Genomic DNA, 22,737 nt, shown 5'->3' on the forward strand with positions numbered 1-22,737 from the left:
TCTCATAAATTCTCTGTGCTAACTTCGGGTATTTTCATATGTTTCTCATAATTAATAAATTTCTTTCACTTACCTTCACTACGTTGTATAATGCTTCTAACTCTTCATTACTGAACTTGCAATCTTTCCCAATACTTTTGATGATACTTCTCATTTGGTTATCTTCCAAATTCTGCACAACTTTGAGACGATTCTTTAAACGAAGTGATTCAATATTTTCGTTTGTGAAACAGTATCCGAAGTTTTGATAGGAATTTGCCAAAAGATCTCCAATTGGGATCTAAAATATTTGCTTGAAGTTATAAGTAATAGCTAGAACTTATGATACCTTTGGAAAAGTTCTGATGGTATCTGAATCCATGAAGCTTATCATTGTCGATGCAGCTTCTTCTAAATCCGAGAGAATAGTTGTCCCCAAAGTGACAGCCGAAGATTTCCGTTCGACCACGTTATCTCCCTCGTAAATACTTTCTGTATACTTTGCTAAGCTCATCAGAATTTCTCCATCATCTCGAGATTCGCAGATTAGTTTCTCATTCTCTTTCAACATTTCGAGAGCCACTTGAAACATAAGCTGAAAACAATTAGATTGATTATTTTTGCATCTTGAAGGAAAATGATACTCTTGCTCCTTCGAAAAAGAATAGGTCCAGAATTCGTACTGCAGCATCAAATTTGATAGCGGAAAGAAACACGGTGAGGAACCAAGAAAGAGCAACCATATCATCAAGTCCAAGACGAGTGAGCTGTGCTCCGACAGATGGTAAGAGACGTTCAACGAGTTCCGAGAACACTCCCTGGTCTACCAAAGCTCCCACGACTTTTGTATTGTAGTAATCAGGAAGAAGACGTTCACAAACTGCCACAAGAAGCCAGAACGCCTCCTCTTCTTTTGTGAACAGAAGTAGTACAGAGCCAACAATATTCATAGCTTGACAATATCCAATATTAGGATTTCTGAATGCATAAGCAGTCAAAATTCGCCTGAGCGCATCAATTCCAGGTCCTTGTTGAAATGCGGGATGTTCGGGAAGACTTCTATGCAGATCTCTTTCAATTTCTTCCAAAGCAACACTATAAACTCCTTGATTCTTATGCAATAGCTCTCGGTAATATCCAGGATTCAGAGACATTTCAGCAGCCGCTCCAGAACACACCATCCAAATTTGACCTCTCAGTTGTAGCGGCACACCTTCCAGTAGGAGACGGTGCAGTTCGACAGTTCGGTACATGCATATTCCACTACCGTACTCTTGCAGATATTTATTCCATTTTTCTTTACACTTCTCTGAAGCATCCGCTCCGAAAGGATACTTCTCAATTAGAGGATAATCCCAAGTGAGGTTGTCAAATGATGAACTTGAAGATGAAGTTGACTGAAGAAAAAATATTAAAATTATTGGAACAAAGTCTGAAAATTCATGAGGCTACTCACACTTCTTCCTTTTTCAGTATCATTCTTTGCTTTTTCCATGGTCCTTTCAATTTTTCCACGTTCTATGTATACAGTAATCTTCGAAAGAACACGATCCCGGTCGGGAACAGCAGAAAAGATGACTGTAGATCCATTTTTGAGACATAGAAGAATTCCTTGTGTTGTTTGGCTAGAGGATACTGGAGAGCACTCTTCGACCGAAGTCACTTCTATCAGTGGTACCACAACTGACACTAATCTCTCCGTCTGAAACATAAATAAGTTCTTTTAGTACACAATAAATGGCAAACTTACCCTACTGGCAAAACAAACAAAATTCGTCGAAACGAACATTTTTCCAGGAACATGACGTCGATCATATGGAGTAAACAGTCTACAGTTCGTGTCTCCATCAAGTTTCTCCATCAATGGCAGATTGAATTGACATCTGAAAACTTGTTAAACTTTCATTAAATGTTTTCAGAGCTCCCATATTCCTTCCTGACATTTCCAATACAGTCACATGCCATTCCTCAACTTTTTTTCTTTCAACCTCCCACATAAACAAGAAAGAAAACACTACGTCTCTTCCAACCTTGAATAGGTTTTGTAGTCGTCTTTCTTTTCAACATCTTGAGTACTTTTCCACTCACATTTTGATATCATGCCGAGTATTCATGCAAATCTGATCTAATCTATACACGTTCGTCGACAATTTAAGGTCATCTTCCTCTCATTCCTATCTCATCATTTATTACACATTCAATCCCGACGGGGGCCATGTTTCCTGCGGCATCGGATCCATTCACTGTCTCATTTCTCTTTCAATCTCACACTATTTCACTCCAGTTAGCACTTCATCTAAACTTCTCCCTCGACTCATCAAAATCATCTGGCATCAGTCATGGGCCTCTGGGCACTCATTTTAATTGTTTCATTCTTATTTCTCCCAAAAATCAATATACTGAAGTGACAATTTATCTATTTTCTCGATCTGAAGTTAACAGGAAACGACGCACTTTCCTTCCTTGCCATACAACTATTTACGGATTACACTTTTACTTGTTTTTTTCCTTCAGATGAACCCTCAGAAGTCTTCGTCATTCGAAGACTTTGCTGGCCAAGTTGTCATTTATACTGAAATAGGAAATGCAAAATGTGCAAAGGGAAGAGATCTTCTACATCGAGAATGTATTCCGTATACAGACGTTTCACTCGATTCATTCCCTCAGGTGGGCAAAGATGACAAAGCAATGAACATGTCAATAGAACACAACACTCAATTGTTTAAAATCATACGAAAAATGCTATGACTCTATTCATTTCAGCACACACAAGAAATATTCGACAGAACAGGCACCGACGTCTTGCCACAAATATTCTTCAACAATATTTATATCGGACACGAGACCGATCTCGAACGAGTGGTAATGCGATAGTCGAGAAGAGCGCAACTACAGTAACCCAATTTCAGATTTTCGAGAAAAACAAGTGGGAGAGCCTTATTGAGCACGTCCGTCGAGAGAAGTGTACAAACGGGCCGATTGTTCCTCATCCAATGAATGCGATTGGTTTCGAGGAATACGATACAGAAAACAACAATAAATGTTGTGAAGAGGTTCTTTGGGTTCCCGATGAGTACAGCAAACTGGTTCGAGACATGAAGAACGCGCAACTCATCAAAAATAATCGTGTCAGTGATCTACAGTGAGAAAGAATCAAAACACATCAATTCGTCGTTACAGGTCAAATTGAAAGTCTATCGAAACTCGTTCAAAGGCGAGCAACTAGTCGATTGGTTAATGCGGACAAAAGGCATCAGTAAGTTCTTGGTCTCAACGTTGTTTTATGATCCATAAACCGGCCGGAAACAAGAGAAGGATATTACCACATATGTGGCACATAAACTTGCTGAAATCGCTTTCGAAACAAGCTGTTTCGCCATCTTTCCATTCGTCCTTGAACTCTTTCTATTTCTCTTTTTCGCAGTATGCTTTTCGTTTCAATGCTTTCTTTTGGGTTCGGGGGTACTCTACAGTTTTTGAAGATGCCACAAAACACACCAGTCAGTAGCGTTATCAATTCGTCGCACACTCTCATCAACGCCTTCCCAGTTTCCCTTCTCTATCATTTGAAAAAAAAGAAAGAAGGCAAATCAGTTCGAATCAATCGACTTGACTTGGTCTTTCTATCTGTTATTCCCTATCTTTCTACCCGATATGGACTCGGTTCGACGCAAAAAGTCATCTCTTCCATCTTCTGCCCAGAGAAAAAACTCTCATCTGGATAACATTGACCGTTTTATTCTTGAACATCTTGCTGAAAGATCATGGCATATCGAATATGAATCGGATCCGGAGGGAACTGAATGGAATGAACTTTGTTTTGATGACTCGGTTGCCACACCGTTTTTCAAGAACAACTCCCACGGTTTTCGTTTCGGTACTTTATTTTCTTTCTTCTTGGAAGCTTATTTCGTAAATAGTTCGCACGGCGCTGACTGTATTTGCATACTCCCTGGCATAGGAAAATAACCCCAAGGCAAAAAATAAACAATGGAGGGGTGACACACACGTCGCAGTCTCTACCTACAACTGAATTCGTTTGCAGGAAGGAGCGAAGCGCTCGAAATCGGTCAAGAATTGATCGATAGGCACGTGGGGCAACAAACTTCCAAGGAGGCTGGTATGACATTTAGTCCGGACAGGTTGGCAGAATTCACAAATGACAAAAAGAGATCAGAAATTATTTTAGATATTATCAATTGGTTGAAGACGACGAAAACAAGCCATTGAATGCAGTACTCACAGGTGAAGAAGACGAGTCGAAGAAACAAACTATTACGGTAGCAGAGTGTAATGAAAAATTCTTCAGACTGGTCAAGCCAGTCTTTAAAGATATACTGACAGATCATAATCAGGTACAATCGGGAAATTGAAAATTCTTGTTACTGTAGAAACGTATTCCAGTCAATCATCTATGGTGGATTATCCACAAATGACAACTTCACTCGTTATCTCCAATTTTCAAAAGAACTGAATCAAGTATCTATGGAAGGTTCTGTTCCCGATGACCGTCTTACATTTTTCATCAACGTCTACAATATGATGCTGATTCATATTACACTGAAGCACGGTCCACCGATTGGAATTTGGCAGAGAAGAAAGGTGAGTGTGAAAGAAGAATGTCAATTTCTCAATCTCATTATTTTTTAGCTTGTGAATGGAACATACTACCTCATCGGAGGTCATCGATATGCACTTCATTCAATAGTAAATGGAATTCTTCGGGCCAACAAAAAAGGGCCAGGAATGCTTTGGAAAGCATTTGGTAAACAAGATGAACGTCTTCCGATTTCACTTCCAGTTTGTGATCCTCTAATTCATTTTGCATTGTGCTCAGGATCAAAGACAACACCCCCTTTGAGAGTATACCACCCAAAAGTAGGCGAGTCAATGAATACAAATCTATTTTATCTTTTTCAGACCATTCATCAAGAAATGCGTGAAAATGCTCGCCAGGCTCTCACGAAAAGTGATAAATTTCTTCGAGTTGACATCAAGAAAAACGTGATTCATTTGGGAAAGACGTTCAAATGGTTCTCTGATGACTTCGGCGGAACGACTGAGAAGATTCTTCAATGGATTCTAGATGTATTAGATACCGACGAAAGCGATAAGAAACACAACTTGCAGAAACTATTCTTTACTGGAGAGTATTCAGTAGAATACATTCCATATGATTGGTCAACCAATGGACGAATGGACGAAAAAGACAGAGAAGAACCGAAAACTTCAGTTAATGAATAGCAAATGACATAATACAAGCTTGTAACATAATTACGATTTTATAAATGTAATAAAAAGTACTCACCTGAAAGCGTCACTTCGATGTCTTGCATCAAGATCCCGTTTTAAAAATGAAGCTTTTGTTTTAATTGTTCTTCTATGTTCACTTTCCATCAACATCTTTCTTCTCAAAGCACTGTCCTCACAGAACCCTTCCTCCTCTATCAACCTGCAAAACAATTACAGTTTCAGTATGAACTTAATTATTGGCTCACTGTTTCATGGCTATATTGGCTAGTTGTGATGCAAGCTGGAATGTTTCTTCGAAATTTAGAAACATTGAGAAACTGAATTTTTTGTCTTCTTTTGTCACGACAAGCATACTTTGCGAGAAGAGCATTGAAGATACTCGTTCGAGCCTCTGAGGATAAATCATTTTGGAAATCTTTCAATTTTTAAATATTACCACAATATCAGTCCATTTCAGTTTGATTTTTGTCTCATTTCCCATAATAAATGAGTGAAAACATAGGAAGTTGACTGAGAAAAACAAGTCTCCTTGTGCTGGAACTTTACCTTTCCAATGACAGCATTTATAATCTGAAAAAAATCTCTGTGATCGAAGTTCTTAAGTTGGTTCACGTGGAACTTACAATTCACTAGTTTTTCATCTGGTGGAATTGAAAATGATTTGTGAAACTTCTCAAGACAAGAGCGAGTCGACACTGAGTCTAGTTCTTCTGAAATGCATGTAATTGAATACAAGGTTTCATATTATTATCAAATCTATCATTAAAAAACGAACCTGAATAAGGTGCAATAATTTCTTCTGAATTAGTCGCTAAGCTTTCTACTTTTGTTGTGATATACCGACGAACATCTTTTTCAAGTTGAAGAGGCTCTGAAACCCATTAAAAAAATAATACCTTATTTCATAAATTTCGTAATTATTACCGATCGCAGGAATGAAATGTTCTTGAATATAATTCCAATGTTCATCGATTTCCTTCTGCTCAACGGCTACTGCGAGAACTAAAAACAAAAATTCGACATTTTAAAATACGAGACTCCAATCATACCAATCGAAATATGAATATCTTCATTGTCAAAATCGTAAATGATTCTGTATGGCGGTGGTCTTGTATCGAATACAGAATCGATTGTTGCAACTAGTAGAGATGAAAATCCACGAGTTCCGTGTCCCTTTCGCCTTTGAAGCTTGAAGTATTGACTTGCTTTCTCACATGACCTGAACAGAATGCAAATTTAATATACTTTGAGCACAGTGTAAACAATGATCTTACCAAAATGATTGAGCTAGTATAAGATGTTCCGGTTTGACCCACACCATAGAATCCTGAAATTAAATAATAAAAACACCTTCAAATAAATAACGTCGTCGGTAAAGTTTACAGTTGGAAGGTCTATTTATCGAATGAATCGATTTTCGTCTGTCTATTACAGAGGCGGCGAGACACTAAACAACAAGTCGGTTGAACAGTGAGAAATAGAGAATCAGAGAGCAAACAATACTTAAATGTAGAAAAACTAGCTGAAAAGCTTTTAATTTGGTTTTTTTAAAGAAAAAGCATAACGAGAAAGAGCAGAAAGTTGAAATTATATATTTTCTTTAAAAAAATTCAATGCAAAGAGAGCTGCGCAAGCTCGCTCCATTGCACACTATAGCAAGAAAATCGAGACATTCCCAAGAATTTCAGTCAAAATGTACATTTTATTCTGAAAATATACTCTATGATTTTCTGAATGTTTTTCAAATAATACTCGTGTTCTTGAGAAAAGCAAAACTATCAACAAAGTGATGCTATACATCATATGTTTTCCATTGGAGAGGGAATCTAGATTAATCTGCCATTCCTCCAAGATGCATCTAATTTCACATTATGTTCTTCCACTTGTCACGATCATATAATTTTAGAAGTATCTGAAAATAATTTTGATCTTGATAGGTCAGCCATTAGAGTAACAATATGCAATCTACAGCTAAATACTTTTCACCTGCTTGGGTTACTGTATTCATGTGTTGAATTTTGATTTCTTGAATAAAATACACCATTTCTGAATTTTTAAGCTGTTTCTGGAAACCATCTATTGAATTCTAAAACAATTCTTCATTTTCAATATTTTTTATGTCACCAGCAATTATGCAATCAACTTTTCATTTTGTACGATATAAAAACATGGTGTTAACAAATGAATTCATTCATCAAGCGATCAGATAATATAATGAAGAGGATGGATCAGATAAAATAATGGAGGGAATGGACCAGTTTACGAGAGAAACTCAAAACTAAACATATCCAAATTCATTATTTATCTCCGTCCAATTCTCATTAGTGTTCCCAAATTGCAGCTCTCGCATGGAACTTGTCCTTCACTCGGAAATTGAACGTATTCCTGTTGTCGAGACATCTGTCGCTTTCCGATTCTCATCATGTTTGACAAACTGCCACGTTTCAAAGTTTGGAAAGGAGGACGCATAACTCTGAATTGAAATTAGAGATTCTTCAGTTACATTAGAAATAAGTCAACTAACTCTCCGTCATTCTCGTAGTTAGTAGCGAAAACGTTGAGTACGAGAACCAAAATGCAGAATAGAATTGTCGACTTGTTGAACATTATTGATCCTGCAATGTCGAATTTTTGCGAGAAAAGTCTCGAAATGTCTTTTAAATTGCCTCTTCATCCCTTTTATACTTCAATTATAATGGTGGGCTTGGCCTAGAGAAAAGTAAAATAAATTGAGTTACTCACTATTGTCAGTTACTTTTTCCATAATTACAGCTCGGCTATTATGTGACTTTTATAATTAAGTACGTCCAATAACGTCACTCTTCCCCCATAATAACTATATCAAGAAAAATAATAAGTGCTATGATGAGATGGAAAGAAAAAATCATGAGGATTGATCGGGGGGAATTCAGTGAACAACCACTGGAAATTGCTTGAAACTATTTTTCTTAGTTTCATCCCGCTGATTCACAAAAAACAAAGAATTTCAACTTCCAGAGCAACCTAAAGAATGACAACCATCAATCGTGTCGAACGCATTGTGGAGGGATTCGATCCAGTGAAAAATGGACTCGACGACGATTTTGTGTTGACCAAGTTGACTGCAATGAAGGGTTGCGGATGTAAAGTTCCGAGAGACGTTCTTCTTCAATTGTTGCAGACATTCAAGACGGATTTAGTCATAAACAACGATGAAGTTGGTATGGAAGCATTTCATTTTTTAGTATAGGCTATTGAATATCCACATAATTTCAAATCATAATGTTCCCTACTGATTATTATATTCGAAACTTTTCCAGATATTGGTCTCGATAGCTGTGTTATTCCACTTCGTCATCCAGGTCTACGCCTTGTTCAAACTACCGATTTCTTCTATCCGCTTGTTGATGACCCGTATATCATGGGCCGTATAACATGCGCGAATGTTCTCTCAGATTTGTACGCCATGGGAGTTTCAGAATGTGATAATATGCTAATGCTTCTGGGAGTTGCTGTAGAACTGAATGAACTTCAAAGAGACATCATTGTTCGTCTTTTTATTCAAGGATTCAAGGTTGGTTTTATAATTTATCAGATGAAAAATACGTATTTAAATATTTAGGATGCTGCAGATGAAGCCAATACAAAAATTCGTGGTGGTCAGACAGTTCGATGCCCCTGGTTGCTTCTTGGGGGTGTTGCAACTTCGGTTGTTCATGAATCAGAGATCATCAAAGTAGATAGAGCGATTCCTGGAGATGTTCTTGTTCTAACGAAACCAATCGGAGGACAAGTTGCAGTGAATTCATACGAATGGATCAAAAAGAATAATGGAAAGATTGAAGAATTGGGTCTCGATACAGCTAAAATTAAAAAAGCATTCAAACAAGCATGTGAACAAATGAGTCGATTAAATAGAAATGCTGCGAAACTTCTTCATAAACACGAAGCTCACTCATCAACAGATGTTACTGGTTTCGGATTACTCGGGCATGCTGAAAACCTGTCTCGTGTTCAAAAACAACCGGTTGAGTTTTTGATTGAAGAGCTTCCAATAATTGAATATATGAATGAAATCGTTGATCGAATGATTGAGACAGGAGGGGAAGGATTCCGTTTATATGAAGGCCGTTCTGCTGAAACAAGTGGAGGACTCCTTATTGCAATGTCAGAAGAAAACGCGAAGGTATTTTTTCAAACAAAAATAAAGAAAATTGTCTTTTTTCCAGAATTATATCGCTGAACTCTCTTCTCTGGATAATGCTCCCGCATGGATTGTTGGTCGAGTTCTTGAGAAAACAGGAGAAAGTATTGCCCGTATCGTTCCAAATGCTGCCCGCCGATCTATTACTTCTTCTTTTTAATATTTTCCATCATTCGTATCTTATCAATTGTATTCATTATCATCTTTATCGTTCTTGTTTGACGTTTCAATTTACTTGTGATTTCCCCCTCTCTTCACTTTTATTCTTTTTTCTCCCACAAACTATAACTGTTCTGAAAATGAACACTTCGGACTTGACTTATTTATATTCTTGCTCCGCCCACTCAAAAAATCCTGAGAAGGCAGGAGATGAATTCGATTCCAAAGTGGAGAAAATCTATAACGATTTGAAAAATTCGTCAATTAAGAGACAGGAAGACCTTGCTTATAATCCGAATGGAGAACTGACTCAAATTGATATTTGGGGACCGGAAGATGCTGAAAAAGTACTCATTATGATCCACGGAGGGTACTGGCTGGTAACTAATCAATTAGTTTTTTATCACTAAAACAGAAATTGTTCAGATTGGAAACAGAAAAAAGTGTTTGGCCGTAGTTCCAGTGGCTCAAAAACTAGGGTTTACTGTAGTCAGTGTTGGATATGATTATGCGAATAAAGATCATCCATTGAGCAAAACAATCGAAGAAGCATTGGACGGAGTTCAGGTAAACTTACTATTTGTGGAATTTCCAAAAATGTCTTTTTTCCAGTTTTCTCTGAATAAATTCAGAAGCGCAAAGAAAATTGTCATTGGTGGGCATTCCGTCGGAGCTCATTTAGCATTTCAAGGCGAGTTCCACGAGAGTCTGTCCCAATATTTAATATATTTTCAGCTGTAACCAAGTTGAAAGATCCTCGAATCAGGGGCGTCTTTTTGAGTTCTGGTATCTATAAAATCCAAGAACTTGTTCACACTTCATATGGTCAAGATTTGGGTTTAACTTCCGAAGAGGCTGAAACTTGCAGCTGTGACTATGATCTTTTCAAAACAATTCAATTTCCAATACTTCTAACAAACTGCAAAATTGAATCTCCAAAGTTGTATCAGCAAAATCTGGAGATTTCGCATCTGGTTCCTAACATCCAATACAAAGTGATCTTTTGCAACTAATCTTTAATCTAAAACAGTGTTTCAGGAATATGCAAATGAGGACCACTTCACAATCTTGATGGAACTGATCAACGAGAACAGTCCAGTACACACCGACTTTTTCAATTTTCTTCATTCTGTTTGACATATTATCATGATTTAAGCATCATTTTCGAAGCGAATAAAATTATTGTAATGAACAGAATATGGAGACCTCAAAATCTAGCAAATTGTTTAACAAGGATCATCCAACAAAACTCGTCGTTTTCGACAGATTCTAGTTATATCGAATGGGTGAGAAATATACAAGAGTGAAAAGAAATTACAATATTAATTATTAGAGGACAGCATTGGGTGGTTGATTATTGATGGAAAATTGTTGAATCCAGACTTCGAGCGGGCCAGCGATGTATTCAGCGTTAAGCTGAAAGCTGTATTATTTTTTTGTGAAACAGAAAAAAGTTATTAACATTGAATACGCCTGATGTTTTGCAGCGGGATTTAAAACACATACTAGAAAAACTGTAATGAACTTACGTGGATTTTCTTTGTCCACTGTTGACATAACGGGACCAGATCACTTTTCGAATTAGTTGGAACAGGTTGGTAGACTTGCTTCATATATTGATTACGTTGCTCAACAGGAGTGTCTCTATTTATCATGGAAAGTTCCTGGTTAGAAGCCGTGAGAGAAGATATACTTGTTCCTGCAGTAGCTGCAAGCTGCTCACGGTACCAACCCTCTTCCCACATGCTCGGATCGTCATCTTGAATAGATGGAATTTCACTGGAAACTGGAGAAACGACAGAGTTGTACAGGCTGTGAGTTGCTTTCCGTGTGTCAGGTTTTGTATTTCCACTCAATGATGCTGATCGAATCTTTTCCGAAGAGGGTGGCGCCGTTGCTTTTGGTACAGATTGTTTTTGTGATGAGTTGATAGCCTTGAAGGCTGAATTATCGCTCAAATTTATTTTCGAGCTTTTTGGTTTTTCAGCGCTCCCTAAAGCAGTTGGTGTAGCAGCTTGAGGAAGGATTGCTTGTGGTTGGATTGGTTTTCCAATCAAGTGACCAAAAACGGTAGTTGGAGTGGCAGGAGAATTAGAAGATGGAATAGGTTGGTTTGGTGAATTCATGATAGTGTTAACCAATTGAGTATCGAGCCATCCTGGATGTGATTCAAGTGTTCGTGGTGGAGGAGCACTGCTTTCCCCGGACTTGTTGTGTTGCCCTGAAACTGAAAAAATTGTTTCAAACTTCTATGACTCGTAGTCTTACATGGATGATCTGTGGTTACTACTGGCTGCTGCAAATCAGTTGGCATCACGAATCCAATTTCATCATTTGAAGAGAATTCTATTGGGCTTCCGACTTCTTCAGATATAATCGGACAGTTTGGTGATGGCACTGAGAATTGATTCAGACTCGCCCCTGGTTTCAAAGGTGTGCACAAACCAAGTACTGCTAGGGAATCCAATCCATTAACAGCGGGTGACATTTCGGGGAGAGTTGGACGACTTATCTCATTGGTGTCTTGGGTAGGCGGAGTTTTGAAAGCTGAGAACAGTTCTTCACTTGTGAGCCGTTTGTATACAGGTCGTGTTGACGAAGAAGAAGGTTGGTTAGTTTCAGATGAAGCCGGAAACAATTGAGACAGAATAGAAGATTGAGATGATTCTGTTGGACGAGAAGAGACTGTGGTGGAAGCTTCTGTTTGACGTCTTCTCATTCTATCTCTCTCTTTCTGCACAAAATTCTGAATATCCCGCACAAAAGGAATCACCATGAAGAATTTGTTTCCCTGTAGATATGCAGGCAACTCATCTGATTTATCAGTTGGTAAATCATCGATTTTAAACCATTCGATTTTTCTAAAATGAAAAAATAATAATTAAAAGAATTTGATTTTACTTTTACCTGATTTCTTTGCGAGTTTGTGGTTGGAAATTGAAATCTTTCGGAACATTCTTCACTAAATATAGTCGAACCATGCCATCATTGATAAATCGTTGGAATCTTTTCTCCTTGTCGGAATGAATTCCAAAATCGTAGCCAGTCTCTTCGAAAGTTTCACGAATGGCAGCATCGCGAGGAGGTTCGTCCTGGTTGATTTTTCCTTTAGGGAATCCCCAGTTATTTCCTTTCGAGAAGTATGATTGCACGAGAATGACGTGTTCCATTTCTGGATCCACAAGAATGGCTCCATATGTTGGAACGGATGATTTATATTCTCTGAACTTGGCAATCACCTGAAACAGAAAATTAAAATCATATCGCAGTAAAATCGTGTACCTCATCTGCTCGATGAGCATATTTACGCAAAACTTTACAATGCTGGCACATCTGAACTGTGAAGTCACGCGAACCAACGTTGGGGCATCCTGTATATTTATTATCTTCGACCATATGGTCAATATAATACCAATGAGCAAGCTCAAGATGGAAACAAACGCGAATGTTGTCATTGATCTGAAAATGAATCAATTTTCTTATTATTTGGAAATAAAAGTCTTACTTCACATTCTACCATGTTATTAATGAATCGGAACTCCAGCTCATCAAGAATATCAGCTGGAATTCGCGGCCCTCTGTATTGCTGATATTGAGTGGGTTGTTGTTGTTGGTGCTGGGAATAATCTGATCCGACCGTGCCACGACCAGTTCCTTTCGAACTTGAAATTTGACGAGGTCGTTTTGTTGTTTGCTGCCTTGCATTCTCAGCCTGCTGTTGCATTCGAGCTCCGACACTCGCGCTCTGCGGTTTCTTTTTCTCTTCCACACATTTTTTTCGCTTATCATTTTTCTTTGGTTTCACTGTAGATGGTTCATTTGTTGAATCTTGACTTCCTTTGGTTTGTGCTTGCTGCAGCGAAGCAAGTAGTTTCTGTACACTCGATGGTTCTTCTGCCTTTTTAGCAACTTTCTGAAAAAATATATCGATTTCTCAGATAGTTAATTGTAGAAATACCTTCATATTAGTATTGTTACTTGCCATCGGACAGTGTGACCTGTAAGTGACAAAAATAAATTAGAACACTCGAAGCAACATATTTCATGAAAAATGAAAAACATGGCGCATTTCTAGTCGCTGACGCGTGCATTGATACCGCTCTAAAGTCTTAGCTTTTTTTTTACTTGTTTCAGTTCACTGATTTGACATTAATACAAACAATTTCACAATTTTTATAAGCAGAACAATTAATAAATTTGATGAAGAGTAAGAAGCGATAATACGCATTCGTTGACAAACACGGAAACATGCTTTCCTCCCCAATAAACTTCATTCTTCCCCAAAATAACTTTATTTACAAATTTCAAAAACAAAAAGGAAAAATCATGGGCAGTTTTTTGAAAACATCGAAGGGAATGTGGTTCAGTGATGAGTTGAGCGTCGCCACTCTTGCAACTGCTGTAAATGAAAAATTTGTTTTAATCAGTGACCAAGAATACATACCTTTTCCGAAGACTCCATCGCTTCTTCCAACATTGCTAGATGTCCCGGTGCCAACGAATGCATCACTTCTCTGGTGTCGGGATTTCTCGTGAACACAGATACCCGTTCGTTCAAAACTTCCAACATACGGAGAATTTTTTCATTGTCAGCTTGTAAATCATAGTGTTGCATCGGTTGAGGAGTGGAACGGAAAGTAGGAGTCATATTGGCATTGTAGCCGGGTTGGGTAATTTCCGATCTCAAGCTTGGTGATGATGCTCTCTGGGATCCCAATCGATACTCATTTGCGGTTCTATAGCTTTGAGAAGATTCCATGCGATGGTTGTAGACCGATCCTTGTGGTGTAGCAAAGTTTTCATAATTCGACGATGACTGTGGTCTTTGATGAAAACCAACGCTTGAGGAACCTTGTCGATTTTGGTTATCCAATTCAAACTGGATTTGAGCTTGCTTTTTTTGACGGGAGATGTCGTCTTCTTTTTCAAGAGTTGAAGCTTTTTCTCCTAGCTGAAAAAATTGTGTTCTTGATTAAAAATATAAATTACTTACGTTCTTGATCTTGATGTCTTGTTGATTAAAGCTATAATGAGTCAATGTGCTGACAAGTTTAACCAATCTCCACGCATATGCCACCACCTCAGCGGTTTCTCTACAACTCGAGTCAATCAACATTGGAGGGATAAGGCACTTTTTGTAGACGCAATAGCCAACCATGGTATCCGAACCAGGCAAACCGCGATACTCCTCAATAACTCCAGCCGACGGTACAACCTGACCTGTCACATTTACAACCTGAAAGATGAGGATAGAGCATTTTGTGAGCTATTAAAAAAGAACGAACGGTATCTTCCATCAAAACATTCCCGAAGTCTCCAGATGACAGGACAAAACGACCAGATTTCCTCGTGAAATCATTGAAAACGGGATCTTGCTTGAACAAGTTGACATTAACCAGAACTTGGCACTCCTCATCTTTCACTATTGTTTCGTTCCGCTCGTTCACGAGTTCTATTATTTTCTGAAAAATGGTTTCTTCCTTAGCTTTCTCAAGCTAACTGCACCAAATTCGAGTTCTTTTCTGAGAATTTCTTGTATCACCGGTTTTAATTTTCAAGCCGTTTCTTTCAGAAGGAATATAGTAGTTTTTCGGTGGCAATGACCGGTTTCATTTCAAACCGGAGTGTGAAAATGAACGGCCATTGCGGCCGGAAAACACGGTTTGACAACTCTATTATTCTGATGAAAGACTCTGGCAAATAACTCACAATCACTTCGTAAGAAGCATGCAATGTTTCCTCCTGGATTTCGATCGGTTTGCACACGCAACGGAACAAATTACCTAGTTTTATGAATGATGAATCGAAGTGTTTCCTTTAAAAACAACATTAACTTTAATGTGAAAAATAGAAATTTCTACCATCTAAGAATACCGGCTCTTCTGAAATCATCAAGATAAACAACCATCATCTGTTTATGTCGGCTGACAATCATTCCAATTGAAGATATCAAATTATTGGAGTCGGTGGTAACTGAAGCAGTGTCCATTTCGGATGGAACAAAGCTGTGATTGTAATATCTGTAATGAACGCAGATTAAAAATATTAAAAATGATTCAGTATGAAGAATATTCATCCTGGAAAAGTAGGAAAGAAAGATCACAGAGGCTAGGGCGCGGTTCGGTTTGTTTTGTTCGCGAAAGCTATCTGTCAGACATCGATAAATATCATCATTGGTAAAATTTGTATTGAATGAGATAGAAAAATATCTCGTTGGTGTTGGCACTAATCAAAAAGAAATTTTAGACATTTAAAACAATCTCTGTACGCTCAGTTGGCTTTTAAATAAAACATACTGTCTTTCAGATTCAAGATGATTGAAATCTGTTGGCCTGGGAGAATAATACTGTGATGACGATTGGCTGAAATTCTGATAGCTCTGCTGATACGGAATTCCATTATCAGAGCTTTCTTCATAAGAATTATCGTAGAAGTTTTGTCTTTGCGGGGTGTGATTTGGATGTTCGCACGTCTGACAATCGTTTCTTGATTCCACATATTTCATCTTCTCCGGAGTCTTCAATGGATCTTGTGGGATTGAAGAAGAGTTGTTACAAAAATCTGCAAAACAATGTTCAGTAATATGTGACATGTTTTCAAGTTTCAGTTCAGATACCTTTGCCCTTGTTGCAGTCGCTCAAATCTTCTTCACGGGAACGATTCGAGGAATCAAGAGAAGAACGATCCAACCTCCTCGCCCTCCAACAAACCCTCTCCCACTCATCGAGTGTCTTATCGAATTTTTTATTAACCGCTTTGTATTCGTGGATAGTTAATTTTCTATAGTTTTCTGGCTCCAGTCTCGTGAATTGTACATGTACATCTCTGAAAGCGAAATATTAATTCTTGTAATCACTTAAAAATCTTACTCGTTTTCGTATCCCAGATACAAATCGGTATTGCCTTGAACGAGTCCTAACAATCCATGTTTGTAGTATAGAAGATCATAATATTTTGCAACAGGTTTCAATGTGAGCGTTCCTTCGACCTAAAAAGTTGATGATTCTTCAGTGGTTGAAGCGGTTGAGAGATTTTAATCATTTTCTATTAATTTTCAACTTATGTTGCTTTTTTACTCTTCTTAGAATCACGGCGGTTACAAAACAGAGCAACCTAGAAGACAACTCCCTATATATTTTACACTCAATCTTGCATTAATCATTTTTTCTAATAATCTTTTAAACTTAATATTTTTTGAAGTTTCAACTGATAAAAGTTTTAGATAAACGAGTAGCTATCATACCACTATCTCTCCATTCACGAATTTCGTAGTACAGCCCAATGGATCGACAAAACTACTACATTTTGAGACAAAGAAATCCTCTCTGCCTTCTGGACCAATTGCTCTGAAAGGTTATTTATTAGACTTACTCGAGCTTTATTAGACTTACTCGAGCTTAACACTAGCCCATTCAGATAGGTTGAGCATGACGCCCGTGCCGATAATCGATGGACGTACTCGCAGAGATGCGTCACCGACTGATGTGTATAATACTCCGAATAATTTTCCGTGTTGTTTATCAGAAACATACAGGGCTTTATAGAAATTCGGCAGCTATAAAAAACTATGAAAACTCAAAACAATTTCAAACGCACCGTAACACGTCTGGGCTTGAAGTTTCCTTTTTGCCCCTTTGGAATACCCACTGACTTCCACGAATTCTGGGGAGGTCGGGTTGATGCAATTCCACGACTTCGTGTCTCACTAGGGAAGGATCCCGAGTCGAGATGGAGTTAGGGGTCGAGACCTATATGGTTGGAAAGCTTGAGCTCTGAAACTTCCAAAACTTTTTCCAATTTTGCAGAACGCTTCTAGGAATTGAGAAAAATGAGCTCAAAGTTCAAGCTCTGACCTCCATTCTTAACCATACAAATCGTTCGAATGGGAGGTGAGGGGGAACTACTTTCTTCACTCCCCTGATAATCAACGTTTTTCAACGGTTGGATGGTCGAGTGGGTAAGAGGTTCGGTTGGGGTGCAAGAGGTCTGGGTTCGGTTCCTATGGACGCTATAGTTTTTTTTCTTTTTTCTTTTTTGGATTTTCTTTTTTCTGGTAACAGATTTTATCTATTTTGATACTTCGGGAAAAATTATGTTTGATCCTCCGTTTTTGATCAATGAAAATACACGAAAAAGCAATTTTCGCTGTCGAACCGCGATTTTTTTTGGGTATTTAAGCCAGATTTCTCTTATTTGTTATCATTATTCTTGCTTTTTTTTCAATTTTTTCCTACTATTCTCATGGACTTTCACGTTGTCAATGTTCTCCATCTTCTGCTGAAGAAATTCGAGGGATATGGGGACATTCCTGCAAATCCAGAAATATCACGAAAAGAAGCGATGTTTGCCAATAGATTAGCTGGTGTCATTCTGGAAGCCGAAAATGGATCAATGGATATCGAAGAAGAGGATGTGGTCGAGATAGAAGAAGATGTTGATTGGGAAGCACCAGAGTTTGATGTAAGTTAATATGAATTTTCAATTAATTATCATCTTCACTATGTGTTTTCCAGGCGTTAGATAGTGATGATGTTTCTCCGAACCAAACCTTCCGATTCGGGGACAGATGGGTCAGCAAAGAAGATGTTGAGAAAGCCTTATCCTACTACAGGGACACTTCAAAAGGACATCGCACTGCGCAAGCAATGTTCACTCGCTTCCGTTGGCTTTCTACCAACTACCATCTCCAGAAGCTACGAGATATTGAGAACGAAGGCGCTTCATACAAAGGAGACAGATGTCGACTTCTTGCAATTCTTGCTGATCGTCTTTTTGAAGAAGTGAAGAATCGGCTAGATGAAGGCCTCACTCTTCACGACAGAGACTTGCGGTCATTGGCTCTTGATTTGAACAGAAAAGAGTTCAACATCGTCGGATTTCTTGCTAGTCATAAATGGATAACTCGTTGGAAATCGAGTAGGAGGTAAGTTCAGATTTGTTATCATCATTTCTATTGGTATATTTTCAGAATTGTTTCTCGGCGGATCACAAAGTTTGTCACAAAGAGATGCTTGTTAAACCAGGATCAACTTGAGAAACAATCGAAGGAGTTTGTGAAGATTTCTCGACAAGAAATGTCCCAGTTCTCACCATCGATGATCCTAAATTGTGATCAGACAGGGATTCAAAAGGAACTCCACGGAGCCAGAAGCCTAGCTTTTGGAGGTGAAAAGGTAAGTCACAGTTAGAATATAAACTCCAAATAAAAAATGAACTTTTTCAGACTGTCGTACGTTCCGTTCAAGCCAAGTCTTCCCTCACTCACTCCTTCACATTCATGCCGGTTCTTTTCGCAGATGGAACGATGGGACCAAAGGCGTACATGGTTATATCAGAGCCTACTGGTCAATTCCCAAAATCCAAGCCTATTCCCCACACCCCAAACTTGGAAGTTCGAGCTGCTAAATCTCACATCATGACGAAGGAGTTGATGTGTGATTTCTTGACTACCTGTGTCTTCATCCCATCTCTTCCGAAGAAATTGTACATGCTTCTCGATTCTTGGCCACCATTCAAGGATCATGCAAAGATCAGAAGCTGCTTACCACCGGGAACTGATGTAACAATCAGGAACATACCACCACATTGTACGTCGATGATTCAACCACTAGACGTCTATTGGAATGGACCATGGAAGGTATGAAAAAGCAGAAATTCAGATTAAATCAATTTATCATATTTTTCCAGGCCCTCCTGAAGAGATTCAATTCACACGCGGTTGCTTTCTACCCTGACTACGTCATCGCACAAAGAAACAACCAGATAACGATGGTCTCGGTGCTTTTCCACCAAATTAGTTCAAAGAGATTCACAGATTTCACCCAATATTCTTGGAATAGAAGCGGTTACACAGACGTCTACACTCCATTCCAAAGCCCACTCGAATACTTGTGTAATGGAGTAGAGCTCGAAAACTGCGCAATCAATGGATGCGATAATGTATGTTTTCTTCACTGTGGGAGATGTGACGATTATCTCTGTTTCTCTCACTTGGCCATCATAAACCCCCATTTGTGTCTGAATAGTTGAATATGCTTGATTGTTTTATGATGTTTCATTTAATAAAGTAGACTTTTTCCATAGACTCTTCTGTTAAAAAACCATTACAAATCAAAAAATAGATAAAATCTGTTACCAGAAAAAAGAAAATCCAAAAAAGAAAAGAAAAAAAACTATAGCGTCCATAGGAACCGAACCCAGACCTCTTGCACCCCAACCGAACCTCTTACCCACTCGACCATCCAACCGTTGAAAAACGTTGATTATCAGGGGAGTGAAGAAAGTAGTTCCCCCTCACCTCCCATTCGAACGATTTGTATGGTTAAAATGGAGGTCAGAGCTTGAACTTTGAGCTCATTTTTCTCAATTCCTAGAAGCGTTCTGCAAAATTGGAAAACAGTTTTGGAAGTTTCAGAGCTCAAGCTTTCCCATATAGGTCTCGACCCGTAACTCCATCTCGACTCGGGATCCTTCCCTAGTCAGTAAAGATATTGTCTTCATAGTTATACATAGATTCAATGAACCTCGCGTTGGGATCGTTATCATCTTGTTTTAGAGGACTGACAGATATAAAGATGGGCTTCAATTTGTCTTCGTTTTGACATCTGAATCTAGCTTTATCAGACTGAATATTCAGATTAAACAAAAAAAACAACCAACAGCTGAATAAAGGTGTTGTAAACCGCCATGTGCTTCAACGATGCATTCGATTCGGGAATTCTCACAAGACCATAAGAATCGGAGAATGCGACAGTTTTGTTATAAGAACCATGCTTTTGATTAGATGAGAACATAACTCTGGCTGGTATCTGAATCATAAAAATATTCAATTGATATTCTGTGCGAGGATACCGATGTAGCGCCATTGACAATTACAGAGTCGACGGGTTCCGTAAACCGGACTGTTCCTAGTTTTGGGTAAACTTTCCCATTTCCTTCTCTTTCAGATATGAATCTCAGTGTTCCGTATCGCCTAAAACAGTCGATTCACATGAGTTATAAATTCTGAACTTACTTCAAGTCGGTTTCTTCCATAACAATAGTCATAAGCTTCAGAAGATTAGTCTCGAATCCAATAACTGCACCATTTTTATTGTCCAAAACAATGACACAATATTCTATATCATTTTTCTGAACCTCGTTTACGCCAACCGAACTCGTTGTCTGCGCCCTTTCAGAAAAGCTTGTTGGCATCCGGCCGAAGGAGCTGCAAATAAAAACAACTATTGTAATGATTCGTTGCTGCAAAAATGAACAGTAGAGTTAATAGTTTTGAGGACTATTTTCTAATTATAAAAACTCACAATGGTTTCGGTTTCGAATCACGAACATCTTTTCCCAAAGATGAAGCCTCTGTTGCTGGGTAATCCATTGACGAACTGTCACATTGAACACTCGAATCTTCTCGTATTCCGTCTTGAACCATTTCAAACCGATCTTCTTGAAACGGAACTATCTCAGGCGACGTTTCACCTGATCCATCGCTCTTCTGTGCAGACAAATCAATTGACTGACAATTTAACAGGGACATGCTGCTGGAACTGCTCAATTCAGTTTCTTCAGTTGATGTTGATGTTACATTTTCATTCGAAGCGTCATTGTTAACATCGATTAGAACATTTTTAGTGGTTTCCTGTTCCAGTGGTTCTTCAACGGGCATGGATCTTTCGGCTACAGTTAGTAGAGTTTCACGATTATAGCTAGTCAGACTCTCGGATCTGGCACTCGATTCGGTGTTTTCATTCATATGAACATGCGGTAATTCTATTTCCTGTTGATTGTTATCAACTTCATCGTCAGTTTCAGCCGGAGTCCTCTCATCAAACTCGTATAAATCGTTTAAAAACGCCTCGACATCTTCCGATTCAAGAAGTTCGTGAACTTTTGTCACTTTGAAAACAGGTTTTTCATTGTCTTTTGTTTCCAATACGTTTCTGTAAAAGAAGATGAACAACAATACATTTGTAAAAATCAGCTTACAAGGATAACTCGACTTTATAGACAATGGCTCTATCCATTTTTTCGCTTAAATGATCTTCAATTTCGACATGACCAAAACCTCCTGCGTAGACTTTCTTCTTTGAATATGTTGGATGCGTGTCCAAAAATGAGAAAGCTGCCCGAGTGGTTATCTGAAACTAGTTTGTACAGACAAATATTTGAAAGCATAGCTTACCAATAATTCATTGTTTTCAAAACGAACAGATGGATCGTCTTCAATGGTTATCCATTCTGGGTTTGAACCGGGAAAATACGTCTCATTGTTATAATCGTGATCGCCGAAAGTGAGGCGTTGTCCTTGTTTCGCTCTTAAAAATCAGAACAATTTTAGCAACTAGAGTAACTACGAACATAAAATTGGGAGGTAGCTTCACATTGATTTTTGATTCAAGCGGCTCCGAAAAGCAAACTATGGTGTTTGTTGTTTCATCGACGGAGAGCACAATTGCTCTCACTTGTGTGTCTTCGGTCATTTTGATTCCAATTCTGAAAAAAATTGTTCGATAAAAGGGAAGGGAAAGGTGAAAGCAAGTGAAAAAGAACGAGAATTCGTACTCGAGGGAGAAAAAAGAGAGGCGTCTCTCAAAAAATGAGAGAACAGCATCGTTCCTCTTTCCGTCTGCGCCTCTCTTGTGGCCTACACTACATGCCAGTCTGTGCAAAGCGTAGCGTGCTTGTCCAACCAACACGATGCCTAGAACATGTGGTTCCTCGAGCTTCTAGAATCGACACCAATGTGCGTTTTTTGTGTCAAATAAGAATTAACCAGAAGTTTCTGCGATCGACAGTGTCCATAAAAATTAGTGCACAATTGCAACTATAAATCAAAAGCGGTTTTTTGGTCAAACAGGAGATCAGGCTGTTTGAAAAAAAAATCTGCGTAATTAGAGTAATGGGTTCCCGGATATTAACGAAATTAGATTTTTCAACATGTTTGGCAAAATACTTTCTCCTGCAGGAGAAAGTATTTTGCGAAAAATGACACAGAGGCAAGCAATTGATCATGAAGGTACAGTATTTCAAATGTCGCTGCAAGACCAGAGTTTTGAAAAACTGAATGTTTCATTGAAGTCTGCGAAACTGTTGAGAAAAATGTCGAAACATTTATGCAGACTTGCAAAATTCTGGGCCGGCCGGCCCGGCCCGGCCCGGATTTGAATTTT

General features: G+C 38.5%; 9 protein-coding genes across 9 annotated transcripts; 3 read left to right on the plus strand and 6 right to left on the minus strand.

Moving 5' to 3' along the window:
- Positions 1-34: 34 nt before the first annotated feature.
- GCK72_014559 (uncharacterized protein) lies at positions 35-2,093 on the minus strand (the record flags this gene model as incomplete). The annotated part of the gene is made up of 6 exons (XM_053730346.1): positions 35-280; positions 329-574; positions 624-1,376; positions 1,436-1,681; positions 1,730-1,862; positions 2,068-2,093. The coding sequence occupies 6 exons, from the start codon at positions 2,091-2,093 to the stop codon at positions 35-37; spliced, it is 1,650 nt and encodes a 549-aa protein (XP_053585118.1).
- Positions 2,094-2,493: 400 nt separating this feature from the next.
- On the plus strand, positions 2,494-5,223 carry GCK72_014560 (uncharacterized protein; the record flags this gene model as incomplete). Its single annotated transcript, XM_053730347.1, has 9 exons — positions 2,494-2,646; positions 2,743-2,841; positions 2,889-3,107; positions 3,160-3,235; positions 4,025-4,121; positions 4,169-4,334; positions 4,384-4,581; positions 4,630-4,857; positions 4,900-5,223. 9 exons carry the CDS (start codon positions 2,494-2,496, stop codon positions 5,221-5,223), a joined length of 1,560 nt encoding a protein of 519 aa, XP_053585119.1.
- Positions 5,224-5,283: 60 nt separating this feature from the next.
- On the minus strand, positions 5,284-6,553 carry GCK72_014561 (uncharacterized protein; the record flags this gene model as incomplete). Its single annotated transcript, XM_003108025.2, has 8 exons — positions 5,284-5,431; positions 5,478-5,623; positions 5,669-5,802; positions 5,856-5,942; positions 6,008-6,103; positions 6,157-6,234; positions 6,282-6,451; positions 6,507-6,553. 8 exons carry the CDS (start codon positions 6,551-6,553, stop codon positions 5,284-5,286), a joined length of 906 nt encoding a protein of 301 aa, XP_003108073.2.
- A 980-nt stretch (positions 6,554-7,533) lies between these two features.
- GCK72_014562 (uncharacterized protein) lies at positions 7,534-7,839 on the minus strand (the record flags this gene model as incomplete). The annotated part of the gene is made up of 2 exons (XM_003108334.2): positions 7,534-7,705; positions 7,757-7,839. 2 exons carry the CDS (start codon positions 7,837-7,839, stop codon positions 7,534-7,536), a joined length of 255 nt encoding a protein of 84 aa, XP_003108382.2.
- Positions 7,840-8,242: 403 nt separating this feature from the next.
- On the plus strand, positions 8,243-9,575 carry GCK72_014563 (uncharacterized protein; the record flags this gene model as incomplete). The annotated part of the gene is made up of 4 exons (XM_003108011.2): positions 8,243-8,432; positions 8,532-8,785; positions 8,834-9,397; positions 9,441-9,575. 4 exons carry the CDS (start codon positions 8,243-8,245, stop codon positions 9,573-9,575), a joined length of 1,143 nt encoding a protein of 380 aa, XP_003108059.2.
- A 139-nt stretch (positions 9,576-9,714) lies between these two features.
- GCK72_014564 (uncharacterized protein) lies at positions 9,715-10,711 on the plus strand (the record flags this gene model as incomplete). Its single annotated transcript, XM_053730348.1, has 3 exons — positions 9,715-9,954; positions 10,001-10,141; positions 10,613-10,711. 3 exons carry the CDS (start codon positions 9,715-9,717, stop codon positions 10,709-10,711), a joined length of 480 nt encoding a protein of 159 aa, XP_053585120.1.
- A 192-nt stretch (positions 10,712-10,903) lies between these two features.
- GCK72_014565 (uncharacterized protein) lies at positions 10,904-13,559 on the minus strand (the record flags this gene model as incomplete). The annotated part of the gene is made up of 7 exons (XM_003108239.2): positions 10,904-10,990; positions 11,104-11,795; positions 11,843-12,435; positions 12,482-12,813; positions 12,857-13,033; positions 13,080-13,487; positions 13,533-13,559. The coding sequence occupies 7 exons, from the start codon at positions 13,557-13,559 to the stop codon at positions 10,904-10,906; spliced, it is 2,316 nt and encodes a 771-aa protein (XP_003108287.2).
- A 438-nt stretch (positions 13,560-13,997) lies between these two features.
- On the minus strand, positions 13,998-17,003 carry GCK72_014566 (uncharacterized protein; the record flags this gene model as incomplete). Its single annotated transcript, XM_053730349.1, has 10 exons — positions 13,998-14,525; positions 14,568-14,810; positions 14,860-15,036; positions 15,284-15,389; positions 15,436-15,594; positions 15,871-16,135; positions 16,191-16,399; positions 16,444-16,562; positions 16,818-16,920; positions 16,966-17,003. 10 exons carry the CDS (start codon positions 17,001-17,003, stop codon positions 13,998-14,000), a joined length of 1,947 nt encoding a protein of 648 aa, XP_053585121.1.
- A 3,045-nt stretch (positions 17,004-20,048) lies between these two features.
- Positions 20,049-22,047, minus strand: GCK72_014567 (uncharacterized protein; the record flags this gene model as incomplete). The annotated part of the gene is made up of 8 exons (XM_053730350.1): positions 20,049-20,178; positions 20,234-20,382; positions 20,426-20,546; positions 20,589-20,780; positions 20,878-21,507; positions 21,554-21,705; positions 21,750-21,882; positions 21,926-22,047. The coding sequence occupies 8 exons, from the start codon at positions 22,045-22,047 to the stop codon at positions 20,049-20,051; spliced, it is 1,629 nt and encodes a 542-aa protein (XP_053585122.1).
- Between the last annotated feature and the right edge of the window lie 690 nt (positions 22,048-22,737).

Source organism: Caenorhabditis remanei, chromosome IV, assembly GCF_010183535.1.
Source record: "Caenorhabditis remanei strain PX506 chromosome IV, whole genome shotgun sequence".
Classification (NCBI taxonomy): domain Eukaryota; kingdom Metazoa; phylum Nematoda; class Chromadorea; order Rhabditida; family Rhabditidae; genus Caenorhabditis; species Caenorhabditis remanei.